We start from the raw sequence: 23,129 nt of genomic DNA, 5'->3' as shown, positions 1-23,129 counted from the left end.
CATCTCGTAAAAACGTTTTACATTGTTCTCTAAGATTGTTTTAGAGGACGAAGATGTATGGGATCTGCTAGAGATGCTTTAAGGGCGTTTTTGAGGCCATCCCTCAAATCACCATTAAATGTCCAGATGTCATGGATGTTTTCTACAATCCAAGCGTCTGCGGCCGCGTCTATGTGTTCGTCCCACAAATTGGGAGGAGATTCGCATTAGTTTGGACCTCTGTCACGTGGGATTTATGATAACCTTGGCCCACTAAAGTCCCCTTTCTCGGACCATTTCTCCCATTGCATTGCTTTTCGTTCTTCCCCTAGAAATAAAGGGTGACCTGCCGCCAGGTCCTTCAATAGCCGTCCTCTGGTGGCAACCCTCTGCCGACGACCGAGGTTGGTCGTCGGTTGTTAAGGGTGGGAGGAGGGGGGGGGGGGGTCACCGGATCCATACATGTGGATCGTGTAGCTTTAGGTTTTAGGCCCTTTGGGTTGTTTATCATCTTGGCTTCACGATGGCGATGGTGACGCTCAAATAAAGAAGCTTTAGATCTTTCCCCAACGAGACGATCAATACTATGATTCGGGATGAATTTGAAATTGTTCAAGCAAGAATGACGTGGCAGCGGCGACATCCTCATGGTGGATTTGTGTTCTCGGGCTCCGCCGTTTGCTCCAGTGTCGACACGGAGCCTGGGAGGTAGTCCACTAGCGGATGTAGATTGTGATCTGCTTCAACAACATTGGAAGATGGTGGATCGTGTGTTGGGTTCGTGGTTTGTGACTGGCAAGTATGGTTTCATCCTTCGACGTCTTAGTGTGCAGGGGTGCTAGATCTGGAGTTCGATGGCGTGTTCGAGGTGTTGCCCCGGTTTGATTCGTTCAACAACAATGGCTTCGCCTTTGGTGAGCCACCTTGAAGGTCTACAAAACTACATACCAACGATGGAGCCGCGTCGAGCTCGGATAAGGAGGTGATCCGTCATTTTTTTCTTTGATAGCTGCTATGGTGGTGCCGGAGGCTGATGACGAGCGTAGGTGGGAAGTTCAGAGAATTCTTCGGTCTTGATTGTACTCCCTCTGTTCATTTTTATAAGACCTCGAAGACATTTCAGACAATGTATAAAATAGTTCATTTTAAATTGTCTGAAATGACTTATAAAAATGAACGGAGGGAGTATTTTTTTTATGTTTGATGTTTCTTCGTGCAAATGCTAATGTTTTGACGGTATTTTAGTTTTGTCATGTTGATGTGTACTACAACTTTTATATGGATATAAATGAGACACCAATTGCCATGAAAAAGAGTTTGTATTACGCGTCCGCAAGTTTCGAGGACCAAAGTTTGTAATTTTCTCTGTCGCCTCGGTGGTGCTGCTGTATCAAATGAGCCCAAAGTTAGACCAGCCCACGATGCAGCCGACCCCCCAAACCTGACACTTGTCACGACTCAGGAACACGACGGCAGCACCGGCCAACACCACCACCGCGGCTCGGCTCGCTGCCCCACCTTCCTCTTTCTTCCCGCCCCCCCGCCTCCCTCCCACCGCGGCGTGATTCCAGCGCCGACCACCTACACTACACAAAACCCTAGCCAGTCCCCTCCCCTCCAGCCCGTCCCCACCTCGCATGCTCGCACCTGTCTTCTCCCGAAACCCCAGCCTCCTCTTCCTCCCCGCCGTCGTCCGCATCGCCCGCGGAGCAATGTCGGCCTCGCCGGCCGCCAAGGCGACCGTCTCAGTCGAGTACGCCAAGTCCGGCCGCTCCTCCTGCAAGGGCTGCAGCGCCGCCATCGCCAAGGGCGCGCTCCGCCTCGGCGCCTCCGCCCGCGACCCTCGGGGCTACGACAGCACCAAGTGGTACCACGTCGCCTGCTTCCCCGCCTCCTCGCTCCCGCTTGGCCCCGTCGAGGAGGTCCAGGGGTTCGACTCCATTAAGGTTTGGGTGTTTTTTTTCTGTTCCATTCGTATTTCGATCTGTTCTGTTTTTTTCTTGGAGGCTAAACTCCCGGTATTTGGGGGTTGTGCAGGATGACGATCGCGAGGAGCTGCGAGAGCTTGAGAAGGTAGCACATTCCTCACCTGTTGAAAATGCCTGTTCTGTTAGCGGTCTTCCCGCCACTCCTGCGCTGAATATTTCTGCCTATTGGATGGCAATTTTGAGTAATGTAAAATTATGTTGCCAAGGCCTCCTTCGGTTCATAGGAATATTGTAGGAATTGCAAAGGATAGGAACTTTGTAGAAAAAATTCCTGTGGAGCCCTTTGGTTTATAGGAATGGATTCCTATACCTATGTAGGATAGGTATCAATCCTTCACATTTCAAAGGAAAAAAAAACATTGGACTAGACTCAATGGAAAAATTCCTATCCTATGCATCAAATGACATCTCTTTCTCTGTAGGATTTGAGATGCATGTCATCTCACTTCCTATGATTTTCCTATTCCTATACTATTCCTATCCTATGAACCAAAGGAGGCCTAAATCATAAGGTGGAACGTTGGGGGTACCTTTCTATATAATCGATTTTTTTATGAGCAAAGGAATAAGAGATTTGACTTGTGCCTCCACAGAATGTAGTTTTGCTTCATAAAAATATGAACTGTTCCATGAACTTGAGAAATCTACTCTTTTCAGAATAATAAGAGAGACCAGACTGCAGTCAGTCCATTGGAAGTACCAAGTCCGAAGAAAGCAAAGGTTTCGCCTAAAGCAGAGGTGGCAGAAAAAGGAAGTGTCTCTGTTGAATATGCCAAGTCCGCCCGTTCCACCTGCAAGGTCTGCAATGCAAGCATCGCCAAGGGCGCTCTTCGCATTGGCGTCTCAGTCCATGACCCCCGTGGCTTCGACAGCACCAAGTGGTACCATGTCGCCTGCTTCCCCACCTCGTCGCATCCACTAGGCCCTGTTGAGAAGCTCAAGGGGTTCGACTCCATTAAGGTTTGTGCTCTGGGAGGCTTCATTTAATTGTTATTTAGTTCTGTTTCTGTATTTTTCTTTGGTGGCTAAACTGTTACTTTTGGCCTCCAGGATGATGATCGTGAGGAGTTACGGGAGCTAGAGAAGGTAACACATTCCCCACTTGCTGAAATGTCTACGCTGCTGTATGATGAATATTTCTGAGTACTAAATACTACCATATTTGCAATAGTTTTGTAGAAGTATGTGTTTGTCCATAAAATTTACCCATTTTCAGAATAAAAAGGGAGACCAGGCTGCAGTCGGTCCAGTGGAACTATCAAGTCCGAACAAAGGAAATTCCCATATATCTTTACCTGAAGTAGAGGTGGCTGAAAAGGCAAGTGTATTTTATGACACCCAATATTTACTGTGGATTGTTTTGTGGGCTTTTATTCTAATGAAGTTTGGATGTCAATTGTTTGAAATTTGTGGATTTGATGGGAGGTGAACAGGAGATAACAGTTGGCCACTCATAGATCTCGTTTAGACAAAGTGGTATTGTTACCACATGATATTTCTGCACATTAGTAATTGGTGCACTTTTGATCCTTGTTTGTCTCTGTGACATGCCATGTCTTACATCACAGTTTGTTTAGTTTGGAATGCTTAGTTTGATTCACCATGTGTAAAGGTAAAGTGACTTGCCTACTTTCAAATCCCTCTCCTTTTGCATCATAGTATTTAGAGGCATCAATCATGTGACGTTTATAGTTCTAACTTTCGCTTGAAGCTTCCTTACTAAGGTTGGATAAGCTCCATGAATAAGCCAGAGGTAGTATCAGATGTTAGCCTATTATAACTTGCACTTCGCCACATTCTATGTTCTTTACGAAGGTGGTGAATGCTGATCCTTTTATTTTGAGAGTCCATCCTAAGAAATTACTAGTACACATCTTTGTATCTTACACGTTTTCTAAAAAAAAATCCTACTACACTAAATCAATTAAATAACCAAGGCTGTGAAGTGGGGTAATGTTGACAGGACAACCGAGTCACTTTTTTTGAGTGAAAAAGGTTTATACTGTAGCCACCTCCTTCCTCTTTGTTTTCTTAACTTCACCTTGGAGCTCAGCTGCATGGTTATTTTTATTTGATTTATAATGCTGGTTTTGTTTTCCATAACAGTCGTCTCCAGGGAACAAAACAGTTGGTACAGCGATACCCTTTTCGCCTTCTGATATCAAGAAAACATACAAGGTAGTCTTGTAAATCCTAGCTAGTCTTACTCAGGTGTTTCTCTCTCTTTGGCTGTTGATAAACATTTTATTGTACTGAGTTACTACATGCACACCTTGTTGTCTGTTGACGCAGGATGCTACCCTTCCCACTCATTGGAAGGCTTTTGATACCGTTATTTTCCGTGAGCAGGTGTGTTGAGGAAAAAAAAAGAAAGTAACAGCTCTCAAGAATTATTTTATCCTTAAACAGTCTATATCACTCTACTACTTTTGGTTACATACCGTCTTGTAAAATTGTCAGAAAGTAACTTTGTGCAATTCTAATGTTCAGGATGATGGCCTTCATGCTTCAGCTAAGATTGCTGCTTTTGATTTCGACGGGTGCCTCGCCAAAACCTCAGTGAAGATGTATTATATTATATAATTTCCCTTCTTAAAATATGTTATGTTTGATAAGAGTGTTCTACATGCTTGTTCTGTGAATGTGGTATCAAATATTCATCGTTTTATAATGAGGACACATTTTAATTGATTTGCTACAGAAAAGATTTGTGTTACAGTTCAGTTCTATGGGCAATGTTTGTCTGGTTGGGCAATCTCATATAATGTCATCTATCTGTAAGTTATGGACTAATGTGTCCTACATCTTGTCATAACTGGAAGTGCAGAATGATATGTCTGTTAAAATCCAAAATGCTTCTTATTTAAATGTGAACATTTGATTAAAAAAAGTTTAGTCCATGCATGCATGACGTGGGCTCTCTACATAGGGCGCTCATTACCACATGTTCCTGAAGCACATGTATAGTATGCTACACTAATCTTAAAGAATCTTAAACTGTAGGAAATCACAACTTTTCATCATTCATCATCGCCCCTGTCTTGGTGTTCTTGACCTAATCGGTTTCCTTTTTTACAACCGTCCATTTCAAGTAACCTTCTCTTGAGAAAAATATTTGGTACCTAGATCTACTAGAGTTTGAGTTGTGAAAAAAAAGTGCTTATCTGATGGTCTTGAGTATAACCGTTAGGTGCTGGCTTGTGCGATGTGATCTCCGGAGACTGACTTTTTATAAATGGAGTTTCTGATTTGAATGCTTCTCTTATATGAGCTGTTACACTAGGGAGACAGTTGATAAATTTTGACCTACTGCAAATGTAGCATTGGTGCAGACAAGTGGTCTTTACAGCACAAATCAATTCCTGACAAGTTGCAAAGCCTGTACAATGATGGCTACAAGTTGGTTAGTTTCTTTCTTATTTTGATTCCATCACTTTACTCTTCTTCTGTATCTGTGTACTCCATTTCAAGATAAGTATACACATGGCATGTTAATACAAAATCATGTTGTATGGTGTTGGCAGGTCATATTCACCAATGAGTCAAACATTGAGCGCTGGAAGAATAAGCGGCAGCAAGCTGTTGACTCAAAAGTTGGACGCCTTGACAACTTTATTGAGTGTGTTAAAGTCCCTATTCAGGTATTCTGCTAACCTATCTTCTTTTCTCTAATATTTGTGTTAAAATGTGTCTCTTATGTTTCTGATCGATCCCTTGACATAATAAATAATAATAATAAGAGCTGTAGCTTATTGTGCTTGTGTTTCCCCGCAGGTTTTCATTGCGTGTGGTACAGGGAAAGGAAAAGGCACACCGGATGATCTGTTTCGCAAACCAAATTCAGGAATGTGGTGGTTGATGGCAGAGCATTTCAATTCTGGAATTGCCATCGACATGGACCAGTAATCATTCTATTTCTGATTTTTTTTCCAGAGTCACCATTTTGAATTGATTTATTTCATAGGGCGTAAGCTTAAACATTTAATTTTGAATGTATTTTGTTATCTCTGTTCATATGTGGTTGTTGGACAAGCAGCTGACATGCACACGGTTCATTTTTGTTTGTTTCTGTGAGCTGCATGTGTCGCTTAGCCATGGTTTCATTCAGGACAATTGCTTCTTGGAGCCATGCCCCTGTTGCTAACTTGCTTATATATCAACCACACTCACAAGACTGTCCTTGTGATCTACATGAAAGTACTGTTGTAGTATGTGTAAGATTCACCACATATCCTATGTTTAGGGCTTTAGGCCGAGTGATCAGCACATGAAGCTCCATTATAGCACCCGAGGTTCTGAGTTTGCTGCTAAATCCACACAAAGAATAGGGCCTCCACAGCTTAAACAAGAGTTATGCTGTTATGCAAACTAGTATTGCTCACCTTGTTCTTATAGTGTAAGTCTCTGAGTCTGTTCAGTATGTTGCTGCAAGAATTCATGCCACACCTTTTTCTCCTTAGGATTTGGTCATGCTACATGCTCTCCTTCTGAAATTCCCTGTGCCTTTTCAGATCTTTCTATGTTGGTGATGCTGCTGGGAGAGAGAATGATCATAGTGACGCTGATATAGAATTTGCTAAGGTATGGTGAAAAAACCTCTACCCTTGAGCTACAATGCACTAGCATTTCTTCATTTGAGTTCAAACATTCAGCAACTTGAAATGCCCCTCACACTTTTACTTGTCATTTATAGAAATGCCAATGAACTGGGTTTAGAAGCATATTTTTTATTTAGAAACTGGGACCTGATCACACCATACATCAGCATTTAAACTTGTAAATTTGAAAGTTGTTCTTTTAGCTATGCAATCAATTAGGAGACACAGTTTGAAAAGCGACAGATAACAGTTAGATAGGATATACTCCCTCAGTAAACAAATATAAGACGTTTTAGATTACTCAGAGGGAGTAGATCTTAAAGCTTGTAATAGGTACCATCAGATCAAGCAATTGTTTCTTCTGGAGTTTGGAAAGCTAGCCTTAGAACCCTTGGTTATAACCTGGATTTTTCAGCCATCTTTGTGTGTTAGGAGAACTTATTAATTGGATATTCGTAAGCCGAGATGTGAATGATTTACTCTATAATTTGATAAGTCCATGTGAATAAACTATTTAAACATCCTTTCACAATAGTAAGAATCCCATCATAATGAACTCAGTGCGCTCAGAATTTGCCCGGCATGGCTCTGGGAATAGGTGCAGATTAAACATCCTGTTCTAGTTCTAGTTCCATTATCATTTTGACTTCATGCGGTACTGTCCTTATATGGGTATAAGACCCTACTTGCTAGCTGAGGCAACATGTCAGAATGATACAATAAAATCCAAGATACCCTTTTCCAAATCCCTGCTATTGGTACGTTTGCCATTTTGCTAATCACTGATGAAATAGACTATAGTTGAACTTGAAGCTAGTTTAAAGAATGCTGGTTCCATCTAAAATAATTTAGTATGCGAAAATAATTCCATTGTTTCCTCTAGAAAGCTGGATTATCTCATATATAATCCCCCACCCATCAGGTTTATGTACTTCTCTGCGGTACCTTGTCTGCATTTCCTATGTTATTTGTTCCACCAAAAGCTTTTTATTTTTTGAACTTTTTTGTTCGATATGCTACTTCATGGTTAGTAAGCTTTAATTGGCTCTATATTGTTTGCCTTCCCATTTCTGACTTTCTGTTGTATTTTCCATTATAGGCCATCGGTCTGAAGTTTCACGTTCCTGAAGAATTCTTCGGTCCCTAGGCGTTCACTGTGAGCAGCTATGTTAGGTGGTGAATAAGATGGTTTACTAATTGCCGTAGGTCGGTGTCTCATGTTTGGAATCTAAGAATGCCGCAGTTATTCTGACGTTGCAAGATCGCTGTTTAAACTTGCCGTAGTCCTTTGGTAGTATCATGCCTGTTCGGCTAGGATCGACTTGAATCAATGTACTGGGGGCGGAGAACTGTTGGGATCTGAGTCAATGCCATACTGGGACTCGTCGATCACTGATTTCTGTCGCCCAGTTGACTCGTATAATTGTCACCAGTGTCAAATGCGGGTTCACGCCCCCCATACCTCGTGTCCCAAAAGGCAAAAGACACCATTTTTCTCTCCCTGGTGGCATCAAAGTAAGAGACGCTGGTTCTTTTCTCTAGTTCTCTAACCTTCGCTAGCGGGAACAAAATGACAGGAAACAACCGTACGTCTGGGAGTCCTTCAAAGTCCAAACCTCGAATTCTTAGAAACCCAAATTCCAAGCTCTGAAACAATGCCAGAATATGTTCCTGCTGCTGTTATACTTGTTCTTGATGATTATTCACGTGGGAAACAAATCCAATAGAAGCTCCTGTGTTAAATTGACACGGTTTATAGATTTAACACTGCAGTCCGCACTCTGCAGAATGCACAGCCTGGGAATAATTAGGCTTAGCGCATCTCAAAATAAACTTCCACTTGCATTGCTACTGACAACCAATGACTCCTTGGGGATTAAGGCCCCGTTCGGGAATTCATCAGCTTCTAGAATCTGGGGAGCGGCGATTTGCTTGCTCCCAGATTTTGTACTGCAGCTCCGTCCGCTTCTGGAGTGGAGCGTGGAGCGGAGTATTCCCGAACAGGCACTAAGGCCAACTCCACCGCGCGACCCTATCTTGTCTGCCCCCGTTCGTTTGGGGTAAAACGGACAAACCAGACGGCGCGTGACCGCAAACGGACATTTGTTCGCTTTATGTCCGCTTTCGACCTATCCGCGGCCCAAGTTTGCGCCGGTTTTGGGGTGAAACAGACAACGCGCGGACAAGTGGGACGCGCACTTGTCCTCCCCTGGCCTGCCTGTCGGTGGGAGAAACCGAAACCCCCCCACGCCCCATTTGGCGCCATTTTCTACAAACCCTCCCACGTCCCTCCCACCCACCCCCTCTCTCCCCTGTCCATGGCCGATGCCCCGTCGAATTCTGGGGGCCTGGCCGTCGACCCGCCCACAAAGGTGAAGAAGGAGGCGGCCAAGGCGCCAAGGAAGCCGCGGTCGGAGTGCACGCCGGAGGAGATCGCCAAGTTGGACGCGGAATCGGCGAAGAGGAGGGAGCGGAGAGCGGTCGTCAAGGTCAATGCCGCCGTGGCCAAGTTCGCCGCCCAGCGCGATGCGATGGAGGCCGCGCGACGCAAGGCCGCGGTCGACGAGAAGGAGGACCTCGTTAACAAAGCGCACGCCCTCCTCATGCTTGGCATGGGCCGTCCGGCCGGGTTCCCTGCAGCGGCCGCCGGCCCCGCGAGCACAGGCTCGTCGGTCGCCCGGCCTCCGCATTGCCAGTCGCCGACGTCGTGGACCGCGCCCATGTCGCCCGGCTTTCCTCCTCCAAGGCACGACAGCCAGACCCGTTTCTCGGGGTCGCCGGACGTGGGCTTGTTCGCCCCGTCCACACCGCGCCCCGCGGCCGTCATCGACCTCAACGTCACGCCTGGGTCTAGCAGCGGCGGCCGGGCGTCCGTCGAGATGCAAAGGAAGCAAGCACGGGCACCGTTCACGGGCACCATGTCGCCCCCCGCGTCTTGTTTGACGGAATGCCAACACTGACGCCAATGGTCGACGACCCCTTCTACAACCAGTACATGGAGGACGTGATCTTCGAGGGTGGGCATGGCCGTGCCTACGACCCCGAGGAGACCCAAAGTCAGGATGGCCGCGCCCAGTATGTGCCCGATGAAGAGGCCGACGACCGTGTTGACTACGACCATGGTGACTCGTGGCATGAAGACGATGACATCTATGTCGAAGGTGATGGTGATGAAGAATAAGGCAATGACGTTGATATTAGTGGCGAGCCATTGTTCATCGACGAGCTCATCCAAAGAGCAGAAGCACAAAAGAAGAGGAAGAGCATTCGCACGGGTTCATACACACAAGATGAGGACAAGTTGATTTGCCAAGCTTGGATGGAGATTAGCCAAGATCCGAAGACCGGCGCGCAACAAAAGGGCATTGTTTTTTGGACGAGAGTCCACAAAACATTTCATGAAAGGAAGATGTTTGAGCCCTCCAATTTACAAGCAACCGTGGCATCGGCTCGATTCAAAAGAGATGGTTGTTCATCCAACAAGAGTGCAACAAGTATTGCACCACATTTGAGAGCGTTGAAGCACGACCCGTGAGTGGTCTCGGCGTTGGGGACATGATATGCTATCCTCTTCCTAGCCCTTTCCTTGCTACGGCCATGAGACTTCGGCCGTGTATATGTTTGCATGTTCACTTCTTGTTGATCATGTGGTTTTGGCATTTCAATCTTTGGAGGCATTCAAGGCCCGGCACAATGACAAGCCATTCACTCTTACGCATTGTTGGACGATCATCAACAATTGCCCCTAAGTTCAAGGACCAATACCGTGAACTACAAAGGAAGAGAGGACTAAAGACGGCCAAATTCGCCGGAGGTGGAGATGGCGAGGCGTTGAAGAGGCCGAGGGGCAAGATCAACTCCAAGGTTGATGACATACGTGATGCCTCATCCATGGCATTGCATGACACTTTTGCATGACATGATGTCCCAAAAGGATGTGAGGGACGAGAAGAAGCGGCAAAGCAAGGAGGAGCAAATGAAGCAATACCTAGACCTTCAAAGAAAGAAGCTTGAGATGGAGGAGGCAGCCAAGAGGAGGAAGATCGACATGGAGGAGGCGGCCCGGCAAAGGCAGCTCGACATGGAGGAGGCGGCCCGACAAAGGCAGCTCGACATCGAGGAGGCGGCCCGACAAAGGCAGCTCGACATCGAGGCCGACAACGTCAAGGCCAGGCAGAGGCAGCTCGACATCGAGGCCACGAATGCCGCCACAAAAGCGAAGGAGGTGGCCCTTGCGATCATGAGCGTGGACTTGTCGAAGATGAGCGACAAGACGAGGGCCTGGTTCGAGGCCAAGCAGAAGGAGATGCTCGACGCCGAAGGCCTGAATTAGGTCATCCGATCGGCCGTGGCCGTTCTTTTTGGAGGTTGGTATGGGTGCCGCCCGCCCGCTAGGCCGCTGGCTGTGTGCCGGCGAGAAAACATTTATTTTGGTGGCCGGCTGTGTTGCCGGCCGCTGGCTGTGTTGCCGGCGAGGACAACTATTCATTTTGGGGGCTGGCTGTGTTGCCGGCCGCTGGCTGATGCCGGCGATGGACGTGTAGGCCGCTGGCTCTGTTGCCGGCGTGATGAACCGCTAGCCTGAACTAGGGCTTGGCATTTGAAACGTTCTTTTGGTTTTTTAAATAGACACGGACATGATGAGGTAAATGGATCCGGCCGCGCGCTGGGGCACGGCCACCGCATCTCAGGACACGCCCGGACACGATCCCAAATCCCTACCCAAACGGATAGAATCCGGACAAAACGGACGTCCGTTTGGGGTCGCGCGGTGGAGTTGGCCTAAGTCTGCAGTCTGCATAGTACTACGTACTCCCTGACAAATGTCAACGTGCTTGTCTTTTCTCTAGTTCATGATCTAGTTAGGGATTAAGTCTGCAGGAACGAGCAAAAATAGTCAGAGTGATGTGCACTATATGGTACTCCAGGAATCGCTGGGTTCATGATCAAGATCAACTAGATCCTGCCACTGCTATGAGAAGGATTAGAGGGGACTTGGCACTTCTCGATCTTCCTCGACATCATGCAGCTCTCTTGCCGGGTCATGGATAGGGCCCACCAGTGGGGCAGTGGATCAAAATTGATCGTGATAGTGCGATCAACTGTGTTGGAGACCACCGTTGAATGGTGACAAAACGCACCAGGTTATACAAGCTGTACTCATCTCTGAAGATGTACTATTCTTGATCAGTTTAGACTGCGTCAGCTGCCACCGACGGCGGTCTTTCTGGGGAACCGGCAATCGAGATGCAGGATTGATTCGCTGGTAAGTGAATCGATTTGTTTCACCAGCCGACCAAAGCATGCTGCAGCTGAGACGGACGATCTGGAGGAGGGTGCGGTGGCCTGTGTCCAAGAGGATGCGCGCCGTGGAGAACACGGAGGCGCTGTCGCTGACCACGTTCACGTCCCTGCTGATCGAGTTCGTGGCGAGGCTGGACTGGTGCACGCCGTCGACGAGCTCCCCAGGCTTGATCGAGTTCAAGGAAGAAGGCGAGGCGAGTTTGAGTAGCTACTAGGAGTTGGCCGTGTCTCACGAATCGGTCGTTCGATGCGTCTCACGAATCACGACGCTACTTTTTATTTTTGAGAATCGAATCACGACGCTACTATTCGCGCCATACCATACTATGCCAATCAATTGGGCTTGGACTTGGGCTTTTCCATCAAAAAAGCACGAAGTGGGCCACCTATGTAATCTACGAAGATTCATGTAGATGCCAGCCTAGCTCGCTCCGGCTTGGAGGGTTCCGCAGCAGCCGTGTGCACAGACACAGACCGTCAGTGGGTTCCATCGTTTCTATGGTTCTTTTGATGAGGCCCTTTTTATACACAGGAACCCTTTCTTTCGTCAAAAGGTATTGCGAACTTGTATAGTTCATATTCTTTGGCTCTGCTTATCCATTATAAAGTAAATATGTCTTTTCACAATAAAAGTTATCCATACAGTGATAGTATTTAATTATTAAAGTTGGCTAAGTGGCTGAGCGTGTTAGTCTGTTCTTTTAAGATAAAGGAGCATAATCATTTTTCTTTTTATTACTATTTTCTCTGCTTAATGGATAACCACGATCATCCATGGAGTCAAAAAGGTTGCAGCAGTAGAAGCGATCGCCTGTCACGAACTTTGTATCTTGTTGAGAATTTGCTACTTCAAAATTTTATTGTTGCCTCCGACTTGAAACAAGTGATAAGCGACATTGAGAAGGAAACAGACAGTACCTATGGACACATTATCAAGGAGGTCAAACATTGAGCATCAAACTTCAAGTACAAATACATTTTCGAAGGCCGAGCAACCAACACAGATTCAGATAGCAAAAATGCTAAACACACGGGCATTCTACGGAGTTGTTACGGGGCTAACGATAAAATCTCTCCATCGCCCCCCCCCCCCCCCCCCTTTTTTTAGGGGGGGGGGGCTCCCCCCCCCCCCCCCCCCCCCCCCCTGATTTTCAGGTGGGTGGGGCCCAACCTCCCTCTTAATCCAATCGTAACTTGCCATGTCAGGAGGAACTCGTAAAACCCAGTAATAAGTCTGTGAATGTAGCATTGTTGTTCAGATAGACTAGCTAAAATTTTGAATTCTTTGGACGAGGGGCTCGTGCCATATTTGGTTTCAACCCCATGATATTTTTTGTATCCCACTTCTTGTGGCTTTCGATCAATAAAATTTAGCTATTACCCTCAAAAAAGGAAAAGAAAAACAGACGCACCGTCGTTTTTGTTGCCTCAAAAAGGAAAAGAAAAACTCCCCTAAAGAAAAGGAAAAGAAAAACAGACGCACCGTCGTACCGCTACAATATATACGGCCGAGACCCAGCAAGACAAATCTACTCTGGATTTCTGATCTAGTCTATCTATACCAAACAGCAGTTCGAAACCTCGGGAGGACGATCGAGATGGCGACTTCCATGGTGACGGACTTCGGCGACGGCCACTGCATCGTGGCGTTCGACCAGGACCACGTCCACACCACCCTGACCTCCTCCGGCGGCGTCGTCGACGAGTGGCTGGACCTCGTCTACCGCATCCACCGCCGCCGCCTCGACCGCCTCGTCGTCGGCCTCGACGTCGAGTGGCGCCCCTCGTTCCGCGGCCTCCCGCCGGGCCCCGTCGCGCTGCTGCAGCTGTGCGTCGGCCGCCGCTGCCTCGTCTTCCAGATCCTCCGCGCCGACTACGTCCCGGACTCCCTCTTCGACTTCCTCGCCGACGGCCGCTTCACCTTCGTCGGCGTCGGGGTCTACGGCGACGCGCAGAAGCTCAGCGCTCACTACGGGCTGCAGGTGACGAACGCGGTGGACCTGCGCTACCTCGCCGCGAACATGCTGGGGAAGCCGGCGCTGCGGCACACCGGGCTGCAGGGCCTCGTGTGGCAGGTGATGGGCGTGTGGCCCGAGAAGCCGCACCACGTGCGGGTCAGCGCCTGGGACGCGCCGCGGCTGACGCGGGACCAACTGCAGTATGCTTGCGCCGACGCCTTTGCATCGTTCGAGGTCGGCCGGAGGCTCTACGACGGCGAATATTAGGTCAAGGGTGCCAATGCCATCCGCTTAGTTTTCAAGGGTTATTAGGTAAATACTGTTATCTTTGCTTTGCACCCAAGCATGTCGATATTTAGTTTGCCCTGGTGTTGAACTTTTAAACTTTACAAGATACTCCTTCCGTTTTTAAATATAAGCTCTTTAGAGATTTCAATATGGACATGGACTACATACGGATAAACATATTTTAGAGTGTAGATCCACTCATTTTGCTAGTACATATATAGGTCATATTGAAATCTTTAAAAGGGTTTATATTTAAGAACGGATGGAGTACAAGGTAGAGAGTATATCTGGTGAAATGAATTGAAAATCATGTTTCAAATATTCCAAAATTTTGACAAAAAAGCTAGTGTAACATAATCCACAGGTTTCATACACTAGTAGAAAACGGAGCTTTAGCACCGATTCGTAAGGGCCTTTAATGCCGGTTTCATAACCGGCACTAAAGCCCCCCCCCCCCCCTTTAGTACCGGTTCGGCACGAACCGGCGCTAAAGTGCCACCACGTGGCGTGAGCTCGTGCCCTGGTATGGGGGACCGGTTGGTGTTACCAACCGGTACTAAAGGGTTTTTTTTTTTGAAAATTTTGGATTTTTTGGATTTTTAATTTTTTTGAATTATTTGATGATTTAGTCTCTAATCACCTCTCTTAACTGCTCAAGTGTGGATCACTCATTTCAAATTATCTAACTTCCCGACCGGTCACCCATCCCTCTCACTACTCCAGCCCGAGCACGCTTAACTTTCGGGTTCTATTCTCCTTCGTTTCCGAGTCTGCACTTGTTGTTTTCCTGACAATAGTAAGATGTCAATCCTATTAACCCTCAGGAGTTTAGCTTGAGCATGAAGTCACACATTTCACCGTTTGAGTTTATTCTAAAAAACAGTAATTATTTAGTAACGCTAATATTTCTTGAATAAGTTTGACCATAGTTTGACCACAGTTTGACCATAGTTTGACCAGATTTGACCAAAATTCAAAAAATTGAAATAATTATTTAGTAACACTAATATTCTTGAATAATTATGTAGTAACATTAATACTTCTTGAATAAGTAGTTTGACCAGATTTAACCAAATTTTTTTAAACAAACTGAAATTTGACCATATATTTTTTTCCTTTTGGAATTTGAGGATTCTAAAAAATTCCAAACAGGCCATAGGCTTTCTCCATCGGATGCGGATTTTCGTGCTCCATCGGATGCGGATTTTTGTGCTGAAATTTTTGATATATTATACATTTTTTTCCGACATCGTATGCAAAAGTTATAGCCGTTTTACATTTTCCCTACACTTTTTGCAAAGCATGTCCAAATTTAAGTTTTCAAATTTTCCTAACCAATAGATGTAGTAATATAACTATCTCTCGAAGGATTTTATTTTTTGAAGTTTTTATCATTTTCTTTTGATTTTTTCAGAACTGAAATGGCGACACACGAGGGGGGAGGGTAGAGTTTGAAAATTGCCCTATAGTGCCGGTTTGTGTCACAAACCGGTACTATAGGTCAGACCCCTTTAGTACCGGTTCATGGCACGAACCGGTACTAAAGGTCGTTCGTGCCACGAACCGGTACTAAAGGTGTTCGTGGGGCCCCGGCCTGACGCCAGCCTGCCACCACCCCTTTAGTACCGGTTCGTGCCACGAACCGGTACTAAAGGTTCAACACGAACCGGCATTAATGCAAATCCGTTCGAACCGGCACTAATGGTACCATTAGTACCGGGCCAAAATCAAACTGGTACTAATGTGCTTCACGTTTGACCCTTTTTCTACTAGTGATAAGCATGCAAGATATAATAAATTAAATCAAGTTCGCTTGGGAGGTGTGAAAAAGAAATCAACATCACTTTAAATAACTCATATTTTCATATGTCTCACTTTTGGTTGCCAAATTTATGTCCTTTATCATAGCTCTCATAATATCGCCTGTTGAGGATATGACTATCAGATATGACCCGCCCACAATGACGGTTCACCTGTATGAAGCCCAAGAGTATACAAGGTGGTGGTTCACAGTTAGGCTTATGATAGGCCCAGGCCCAGGGGCGGCTTAGGGCCCGTAAGTATAAACCGCCATGTATGAATAGACTTGTAATGTAAGGCATGTAAGATACGTCACTGAGCCGGACACGTTGTATGAGCCGGCCGAGATTCTATAGGCCGCAGGGCGTGAACCCGTGTATATAAGGGGACGACCCGGCGGCGGCTTAGGGTAAGAAACAAAAGATCGAGAGCCAGGTTAAGCGTATTCGCTCCTTGGTCATCGAAACCTAGCAATATCACCTCAACTGGATTAGGCCTTTACCTTCACCGCAAGGAGCCGAAGCAGTATAAACCTCTCGTGTCCTTTGTCCCGTTTAACCCCTTTAAGCTTCCTAGTTGCGATGGCTCCATGATTAAGTCCTTTCACTAGGACATCTGCCGTGACAATTCCACGACAGTTGGCGCCCACCATGGGGCTTGCGCACGGTGGATTTGAGTTCTTGAAGGGCAACTTCGAAGGGCTCAAGGGATATGTTGTGGTCCGGATGACCAAGAGTCGTCGCGGCAAGCTCTACATCGACGACGCTGGTTGGGGCCCTGACGCCGGCTCAATTGAGTACGGGTATCGGGTCCCCTTTGGCGGAATCCACGTCTTCATCGGCCAGATCGGCGAGCCGGGCCCTGAGCCGGACATCTGCACCGACATCATCGAGACGACTCAGCGCGAGAGACCCGCCCGGACTCAGCCCGCTGTGAAGCGTGCCTTCGTGGGATGCATCCATGGAGGAGAGTTTTCTGAAGGATCTGCGTCTGGTGGTGAGACGACTGAAGGAAATATGCCCTAGAGGCAATAATAAAGTTATTATTTATTTCCTTATTTCATGATAAATGTTTATTATTCATGCTAGAATTGTATTAACCGGAAACATAATACATGTGTGAATACATAGACAAACAGAGTGTCACTAGTATGCCTCTACTTGACTAGCTCGTTGATCAAAGATGGTTATGTTTCCTAACCATAGACATGAGTTGTCATTTGATTAATGGGATCACATCATTCGGTGAATGATCTGATTGACATGACCTATTCCATTAGCTTAGCACCCGATCGTTTAGTATGTTGCTATTGCTTTCTTCATGACTTATACATGTTCCTATGACCATGAGATTATGCAACTCCCGTTTGCCGGAGGAACACTTTGTGTGCTACCAAACGTCAAAACGTAACTGGGTGATTATAAAGGTGCTCTACAGGTGTCTCCAAAGGTACATGTTGGGTTGGCGTATTTCGAGATTAGGATTTGTCACTCCGATTGTCGGAGAGGTATCTCTGGGCCCTCTCGGTAATGCACATCACTTAAGCCTTGCAAGCATTGTAACTAATGAGTTAGTTGCGGGATGATGTATTACAGAACGAGTAAAGAGACTTGCCGGTAACGAGATTGAACTAGGTATTGGATACCGACGATCGAATCTCGGGCAAGTAACATACCGATGACAAAGGGAACAACGTATGTTGTTATGCGGTCTGACCGATAAAGATCTTCGTAGAATATGTAGGAGCCAATATGGGCATCCAGGTCCCGCTATTGGTTATTGACCGAAGACGTGTCTCGGTCATGTCTGCATTGTTCTCGAACCGTAGGGTCCGCACGCTTAAAGTTACGATGACAGTTATTATGAGTTTATGCATTTTGATGTACCGAAGTTAGTTCGGAGTCCCGGATGTGATCACGGACATGACGAGGAGTCTCGGAATGGTCGAGACATAAAGATTGATATATTGGATGACTATATTCGGACACCGGAAGGGTTCCGGAGAAGTTTCGGATAAAACCGGAGTACCGGAGGGGTTACCGGAACCCCCCGGGGGTTAATGGGCCTTATGGGCCTAATGTGGAGAAGAGGAAGGGGCTGCCAGGGCAGGCCGCGCGCCCCCTCTCCCCCTAGTCCCAATTGGACAAGGAGGGAGGGGCGGCGCCCCCCCTTTCCTATTCTCCCTCCACCTCTCCTAGTTGGACAAGGAACGGGGAGGGGAGTCCTACTCCCGGTAGGAGTAGGACTCCTCCTGCGCCCTCCTCTAGGCCGGCGCACCACCCCCCCTTGGATCCTTTATATACGGAGACAGGGAGGCACCCTAGGACACACAAGTTGATCCTCGTGATCGTTCCTTAGCCGTGTGCGGTGCCCCCTGCCACCATATTCCACCTCGGTCATATCGTTGTAGTGCTTAGGCGAAGCCCTGCGTCGGTAGAACATCATCATCGTCACCACGCCGTTGTGCTGACGGAACTCGTCCCCGAAGCTTTGCTGGATCGGAGCCCGGGGAGCGTCATCGAGCTGTACGTGTGCTAAGAACTCGGAGGTGCCGGAGTAACGGTGCTTGGATCGGTCGGATCGGGAAGAAGACGTACGACTACTTCCTCTACGTTGTGTCAACGCTTCCGTTGCGATCTACAAGGGTACGTAGATCATACTCTCCCCTCTCGTTGCTATACATCACCATGATCTTGCGTGTGCGTAGGATTTTTTTTGAAATTACTACGTTCCCCAACAACGACCATCTGCTCTGACGGTGGATCGTCCATAGGGGAGACGGATTCATTATATCAAGTGCAAGACGGTGGGCTTGGGGGCTGTTCTGATGGTAGCAGTATTTCGGACCCCTTTGAGCCGCCAAGCAGGGCAGGGATCTTCATGACTGGCACGCAGCCCGTTCAAAACTCTAGGCTGCGGCAGTGATAACCTCAGGGTCAACGGCGGCCGGGGCAGGAGGCTCTGCGCGCCTGCCGGCTCAGGTACTGATGGATCTCATGGACGGGATGATAACCCTGTTAACTGACGTGGTTAACCTGGCGGATCAGGCTCAGCACGATGCAGAAGTGGCACGGTTACGTGAGGAGGTAGTACAAGCCAAGGAAAACCTAGCAGCGGAGGACGTCAGGATGGCCGCGGAGCGGGCGACTTTAGATGCTCGAGCTCAGCAGATTCAATCAGAGGCCTTCCAGCTCATGATGGATCTGAACACATCAAATGAGATCATGAGGAGAAGACACCAGAAGGCTCAATCACGTCTGCCTCTGACTTATGATCCTAGAAACCTCTTCCGCACACCCGGTGCAGGCCCCAGTAACCCGCCGGAGGTAAACCGGGTGGCAACGCCCGGGGCTGGGACGCCGGTTCAACCACGGGTGATGGAACCTCCTCATATGAATATTGCTTCACCTCCTTATGTACCAACACCACCGGGTCATTATTCTAACCCTTTGGAGAACATGATCGTTGCGGCGGCGCGACTGGCGACTCTACCAGCGGAGGGTGACTCTCCGACGACAATCGAAACCCGAAGGGTCAGAGAACTTCTTCAGACGGCTCTGCCGCAGCAGGAGGCATATTCTTATAGTCGAGACAGGATCCATTCGACCCCTCGCCCAAGCCAGAGCCCGAGTTATAGCAGGCACATTGATCCAGCAGTCGTTTCAAGCAACTCCCAGCGCCGTGACCAGCCGTGCGGGCATGACCCGACATGTGATGGGGCTCTTAACTTGGTGGACCAGGACAAGATCCGTCAAGAGGTTGAGCGGGCGGCTCAACGGGCAGCTGAGAAGGCGGCTCACCAGTCTTTTTCGGTTCATCCGACGGCCTCTATTGAGGCAGGCGTGGCCACAAGGACTGGAGGTGTCCCTTGTTTGGTACCCGCTCTGCGTAATGAGCGTTTGCCAAATGATTTCAAGGGGCCTCGAAAGGTGCCTAATTACACGGCCAATTTACAGCTAGGGGCGTGGATTGAAATCTATGAGATGGCCATGAAACTACTGGAGGCCAGTGACGCGACAATGGCCAAGTACTTCGCCATGATGTTGGATGGAACGGCCCGCACCTGGCTGAAGGGGCTGCCGCCCAATTCCATTGGTTCATGGGCAGAATTAAAAGCCCGATTTATTTAGAACTTCAAAGACACCTGCAAGCAGCCTATGTCAATTGTGGACCTGCGCTACCTCGCCGCGAACACGGTGGACCTGCGCTACCTCGCCACGAACACACTGGGGAAGTCGGCGCTGCGGCACACCGGGCTGCAGGGCCTTGTGAAGGAAATATGCCCTAGAGGCAATAATAAAGTTATTATTTATTTCCTTATAATCATGATAAAGGTTTATTATTCATGCTAGAATTGTATTAACTGGAAACATAATACATGTGTGAATACATAGACAAACAAAGTGTCACTAGTATGCCTCTACTTGACTAGCTCGTTAATCAAAGATGGTTATGTTTCCTAACCATGAACAATGAGTTGTTATTTGATTAACAGGATCACATCATTAGTTGAATGATCTGATTGACATGACCCATTACATTAGCTTAGCACCCGATCGTTTAGTATGTTGCTATTGCTTTCTTCATGACTTATACATGTTCCTATAACTATGAGATTATGCAACTCCCGTTTGCCGGAGGAACACTTTGGGTGCTACCAAACGTCACAACGTAACTGGGTGATTATAAAGGAGCATTACAGGTGTCTCCAAAGGTAGATGTTGGGTTGGCGTATTTCGAGATTAGGATTTGTCACTCCGATTGTCGGAGAGGTATCTCTGGGCCCTCTCGGTAATGCACATCACATAAGCCTTGCAAGCATTGTAACTAATATGTTAGTTGCGGGATGATGTATTATAGAACGAGTAAAGAGACTTGCCGGTAACGAGATTGAACTAGGTATTGGATACCGACGATCGAATCTCGGGCAAGTAACATACCGATGACAAAGGGAACAACGTATGTTGTTATGCGGTCTGACCGATAAAGATCTTCGTAGAATATGTAGGAGCCAATATGGGCATCCAGGTCCCGCTATTGGTTATTGACCGGAGACGTGTCTCGGTCATGTCTACATTGTTCTCGAACCCGTAGGGTCCGCACGCTTAAGGTTACGATGATAGTTATATTATGAGTTTATGCATTTTGATATACCGAAGGTTGTTCGGAGTCCCGGATGAGATCACGGACATGACGAGGAACTCCGGAATGGTCCGGAGATAAAGTTTGATATATGGGATAATAGTGTTTGGTCACCGGAAGGGTTCCGGAAATCACCGGAAGGAGTTCCGGATGTTTCCCGAAATGTTTGGGTACGAGAACACTTTATTTGGGCCAAAGGGGAAAGCCCACAAGGTTTTTGGAAAGCGCAAAAGGAAGTTTTGCGGAGTCCAGGGGCCAGACGCCGGGATCCCTGGCGTCTGGCCCTGGAGTCCGAGAAGGACTCTTGCCTATCGGGTGAAACCGACTTTGTGAAGGCTTTAACTCCAAGTTTCGACCCCAGGGCTCAAGATATAAATAGAGGGGCAGAGCTAGCACCAAAGACAGATCAAGAAACACAAGTTGATCCACGTGATCTATTCCTTAGCCGTGTGCGGTGCCCCCAGCCACCATAGTCCTCAATAATACTGTAGCGGAGTTTAGGCGAAGCCCTGCTGCTATAGTACATCAAGATCGTCACCACGCCGTCGTGCTGACGGAACTCTTCCCCGACACTTTGCTGGATCGGAGTCCGGGAATCGTCATCGAGCTGAACGTGTGCTCGAACTCGGAGGTGCCGTAGTTTCGGTGCTTGATCGGTTGGATCGTGAAGACGTACGACTACTTCCTCTACGTTGTGTCATCGCTTCCGCAGTCGGTCTGCGTGGGTACGTAGACAGCACTCTCCCCTCTCGTTGCTATGCATCACATGATCTTGCGTGTGCGTAGGAAATTTTTTGAAATTACTACGAAACCCAACAGTGGCATCCGAGCCTAGGTTATTTATGTTGATGTTATATGCACGAGTAGAACACAAGTGAGTTGTGGGCGATATAAGTCATACTGCCTACCAGCATGTCATACTTTGTTTTGGCGGCATTGTTGGACGAGACGATCCGGACCAACATTACGCGTACGCTTATGCGAGACCGGTTTCCCCGACGTGCTTTGCACATAGGTGGCTTGCGGGCGACTGTCTCTCCAACTTTAGTTGAACCAAGTATGGCTACGCCCGGTCCTTGTGAAGGTTAAAACAGAGTCTATTTGACAAACCATCGTTGTGGTTTTGATGCGTAGGTGAGATTGGTTCTTGCTTAAGCCTGTAGCAGCCACGTAAAACTTGCAACAACAAAGTAGAGGACGTCTAACTTGTTTTTGCAGGGCATGTTGTGATGTGATATGGTCAAGACATGATGCTGAATTTTATTGTATGAGATGATCATGTTTTGTAACCGAGTTATCAGCAACTGGCAGGAGCCATATGGTTGTCGCTTTATTGTATGCAATGCAATCGCGATGTAATGCTTTACTTTATTACTAAGCGATAGTGATAGTCGTAGAAGCATAAGCTTGGCGAGACGACAATGATGCTACGATGGAGATCAAGGTGTCACGCCGGTGACGATGGTGATCACGACGGTGCTTCGGAGATGGAGATCACAAGCACAAGATGATGATGGCCATATCATATCACTTATATTGATTGCATGTGATGTTTATCCTTTTATGCATCTTATCTTGCTTTGATTGACGGTAGCATTATAAGATGATCTCTCACTAAATTATCAAGAAGTGTTCTCCCTGAGTATGCACCGTTGCGAAAGTTCTTCGTGCTGAGACACCACGTGATGATCGGGTGTGATAGGTTCTACGTTCAAATACAACGGGTGCAAAACAGTTGCACACGCGGAATACTCAGGTTATACTTGACGAGCCAAGCATATACAGATATGGCCTCGGAACACGGAGACTGAAAGGTCGAGCGTGAATCATATAGTAGATATGATCAACATAACGATGTTCACCATTGAAAACTACTCCATCTCATGTGATGATCGGTTATGGTTTAGTTGATTTGGATCACGTAATCACTTAGAGGATTAGAGGGATGTCTATCTAAGTGGGAGTTCTTTAATTAATTTGATTAAACTGAACTTAAATTTATCATGAAACTTAGTACCTGATTAGTATCTTGCTTGTTTATGTTTGATTGTAGATAGATGGCTCATGCTGTT

At 47.2% G+C, this 23,129-nt stretch overlaps 2 protein-coding genes across 3 annotated transcripts; both read left to right on the top strand.

The window, feature by feature from the left end:
• The first annotated feature begins 1,496 nt into the window (after nt 1-1,496).
• LOC125544668 (polynucleotide 3'-phosphatase ZDP-like) lies at nt 1,497-7,965 on the top strand. 2 transcript variants are annotated; one of them, XM_048708414.1, is made up of 13 exons: nt 1,501-1,925; nt 2,017-2,052; nt 2,625-2,927; nt 3,018-3,053; nt 3,184-3,285; nt 4,074-4,145; nt 4,260-4,316; nt 4,458-4,534; nt 5,289-5,370; nt 5,492-5,608; nt 5,742-5,869; nt 6,479-6,548; nt 7,665-7,965. In XM_048708414.1, the coding sequence occupies exons 1-13, from the start codon at nt 1,617-1,619 to the stop codon at nt 7,710-7,712; spliced, it is 1,437 nt and encodes a 478-aa protein (XP_048564371.1). In that variant the 5' UTR covers nt 1,501-1,616; the 3' UTR covers nt 7,713-7,965. The 2 variants fall into 2 exon arrangements, with proteins under 2 accessions (XP_048564372.1, XP_048564371.1); XM_048708415.1 differs by lacking the exons at nt 2,017-2,052; nt 2,625-2,927 and having other exon boundaries at nt 1,497-1,925.
• A 5,441-nt stretch (nt 7,966-13,406) lies between these two features.
• LOC125548574 (Werner Syndrome-like exonuclease) lies at nt 13,407-14,192 on the top strand. The gene has a single exon (XM_048712144.1). The coding sequence runs from the start codon at nt 13,468-13,470 to the stop codon at nt 14,092-14,094; it is 627 nt and encodes a 208-aa protein (XP_048568101.1). The 5' UTR covers nt 13,407-13,467; the 3' UTR covers nt 14,095-14,192.
• Nucleotides 14,193-23,129: the final 8,937 nt, after the last annotated feature.

Source organism: Triticum urartu, chromosome 3 (assembly GCF_003073215.2).
Source record: "Triticum urartu cultivar G1812 chromosome 3, Tu2.1, whole genome shotgun sequence".
Taxonomy (NCBI): Eukaryota; Viridiplantae; Streptophyta; class Magnoliopsida; order Poales; family Poaceae; genus Triticum; species Triticum urartu.
The sequence above is the reverse complement of the archived record's forward strand: the minus strand, read 5'-3'. Positions and strand labels throughout refer to the sequence as shown.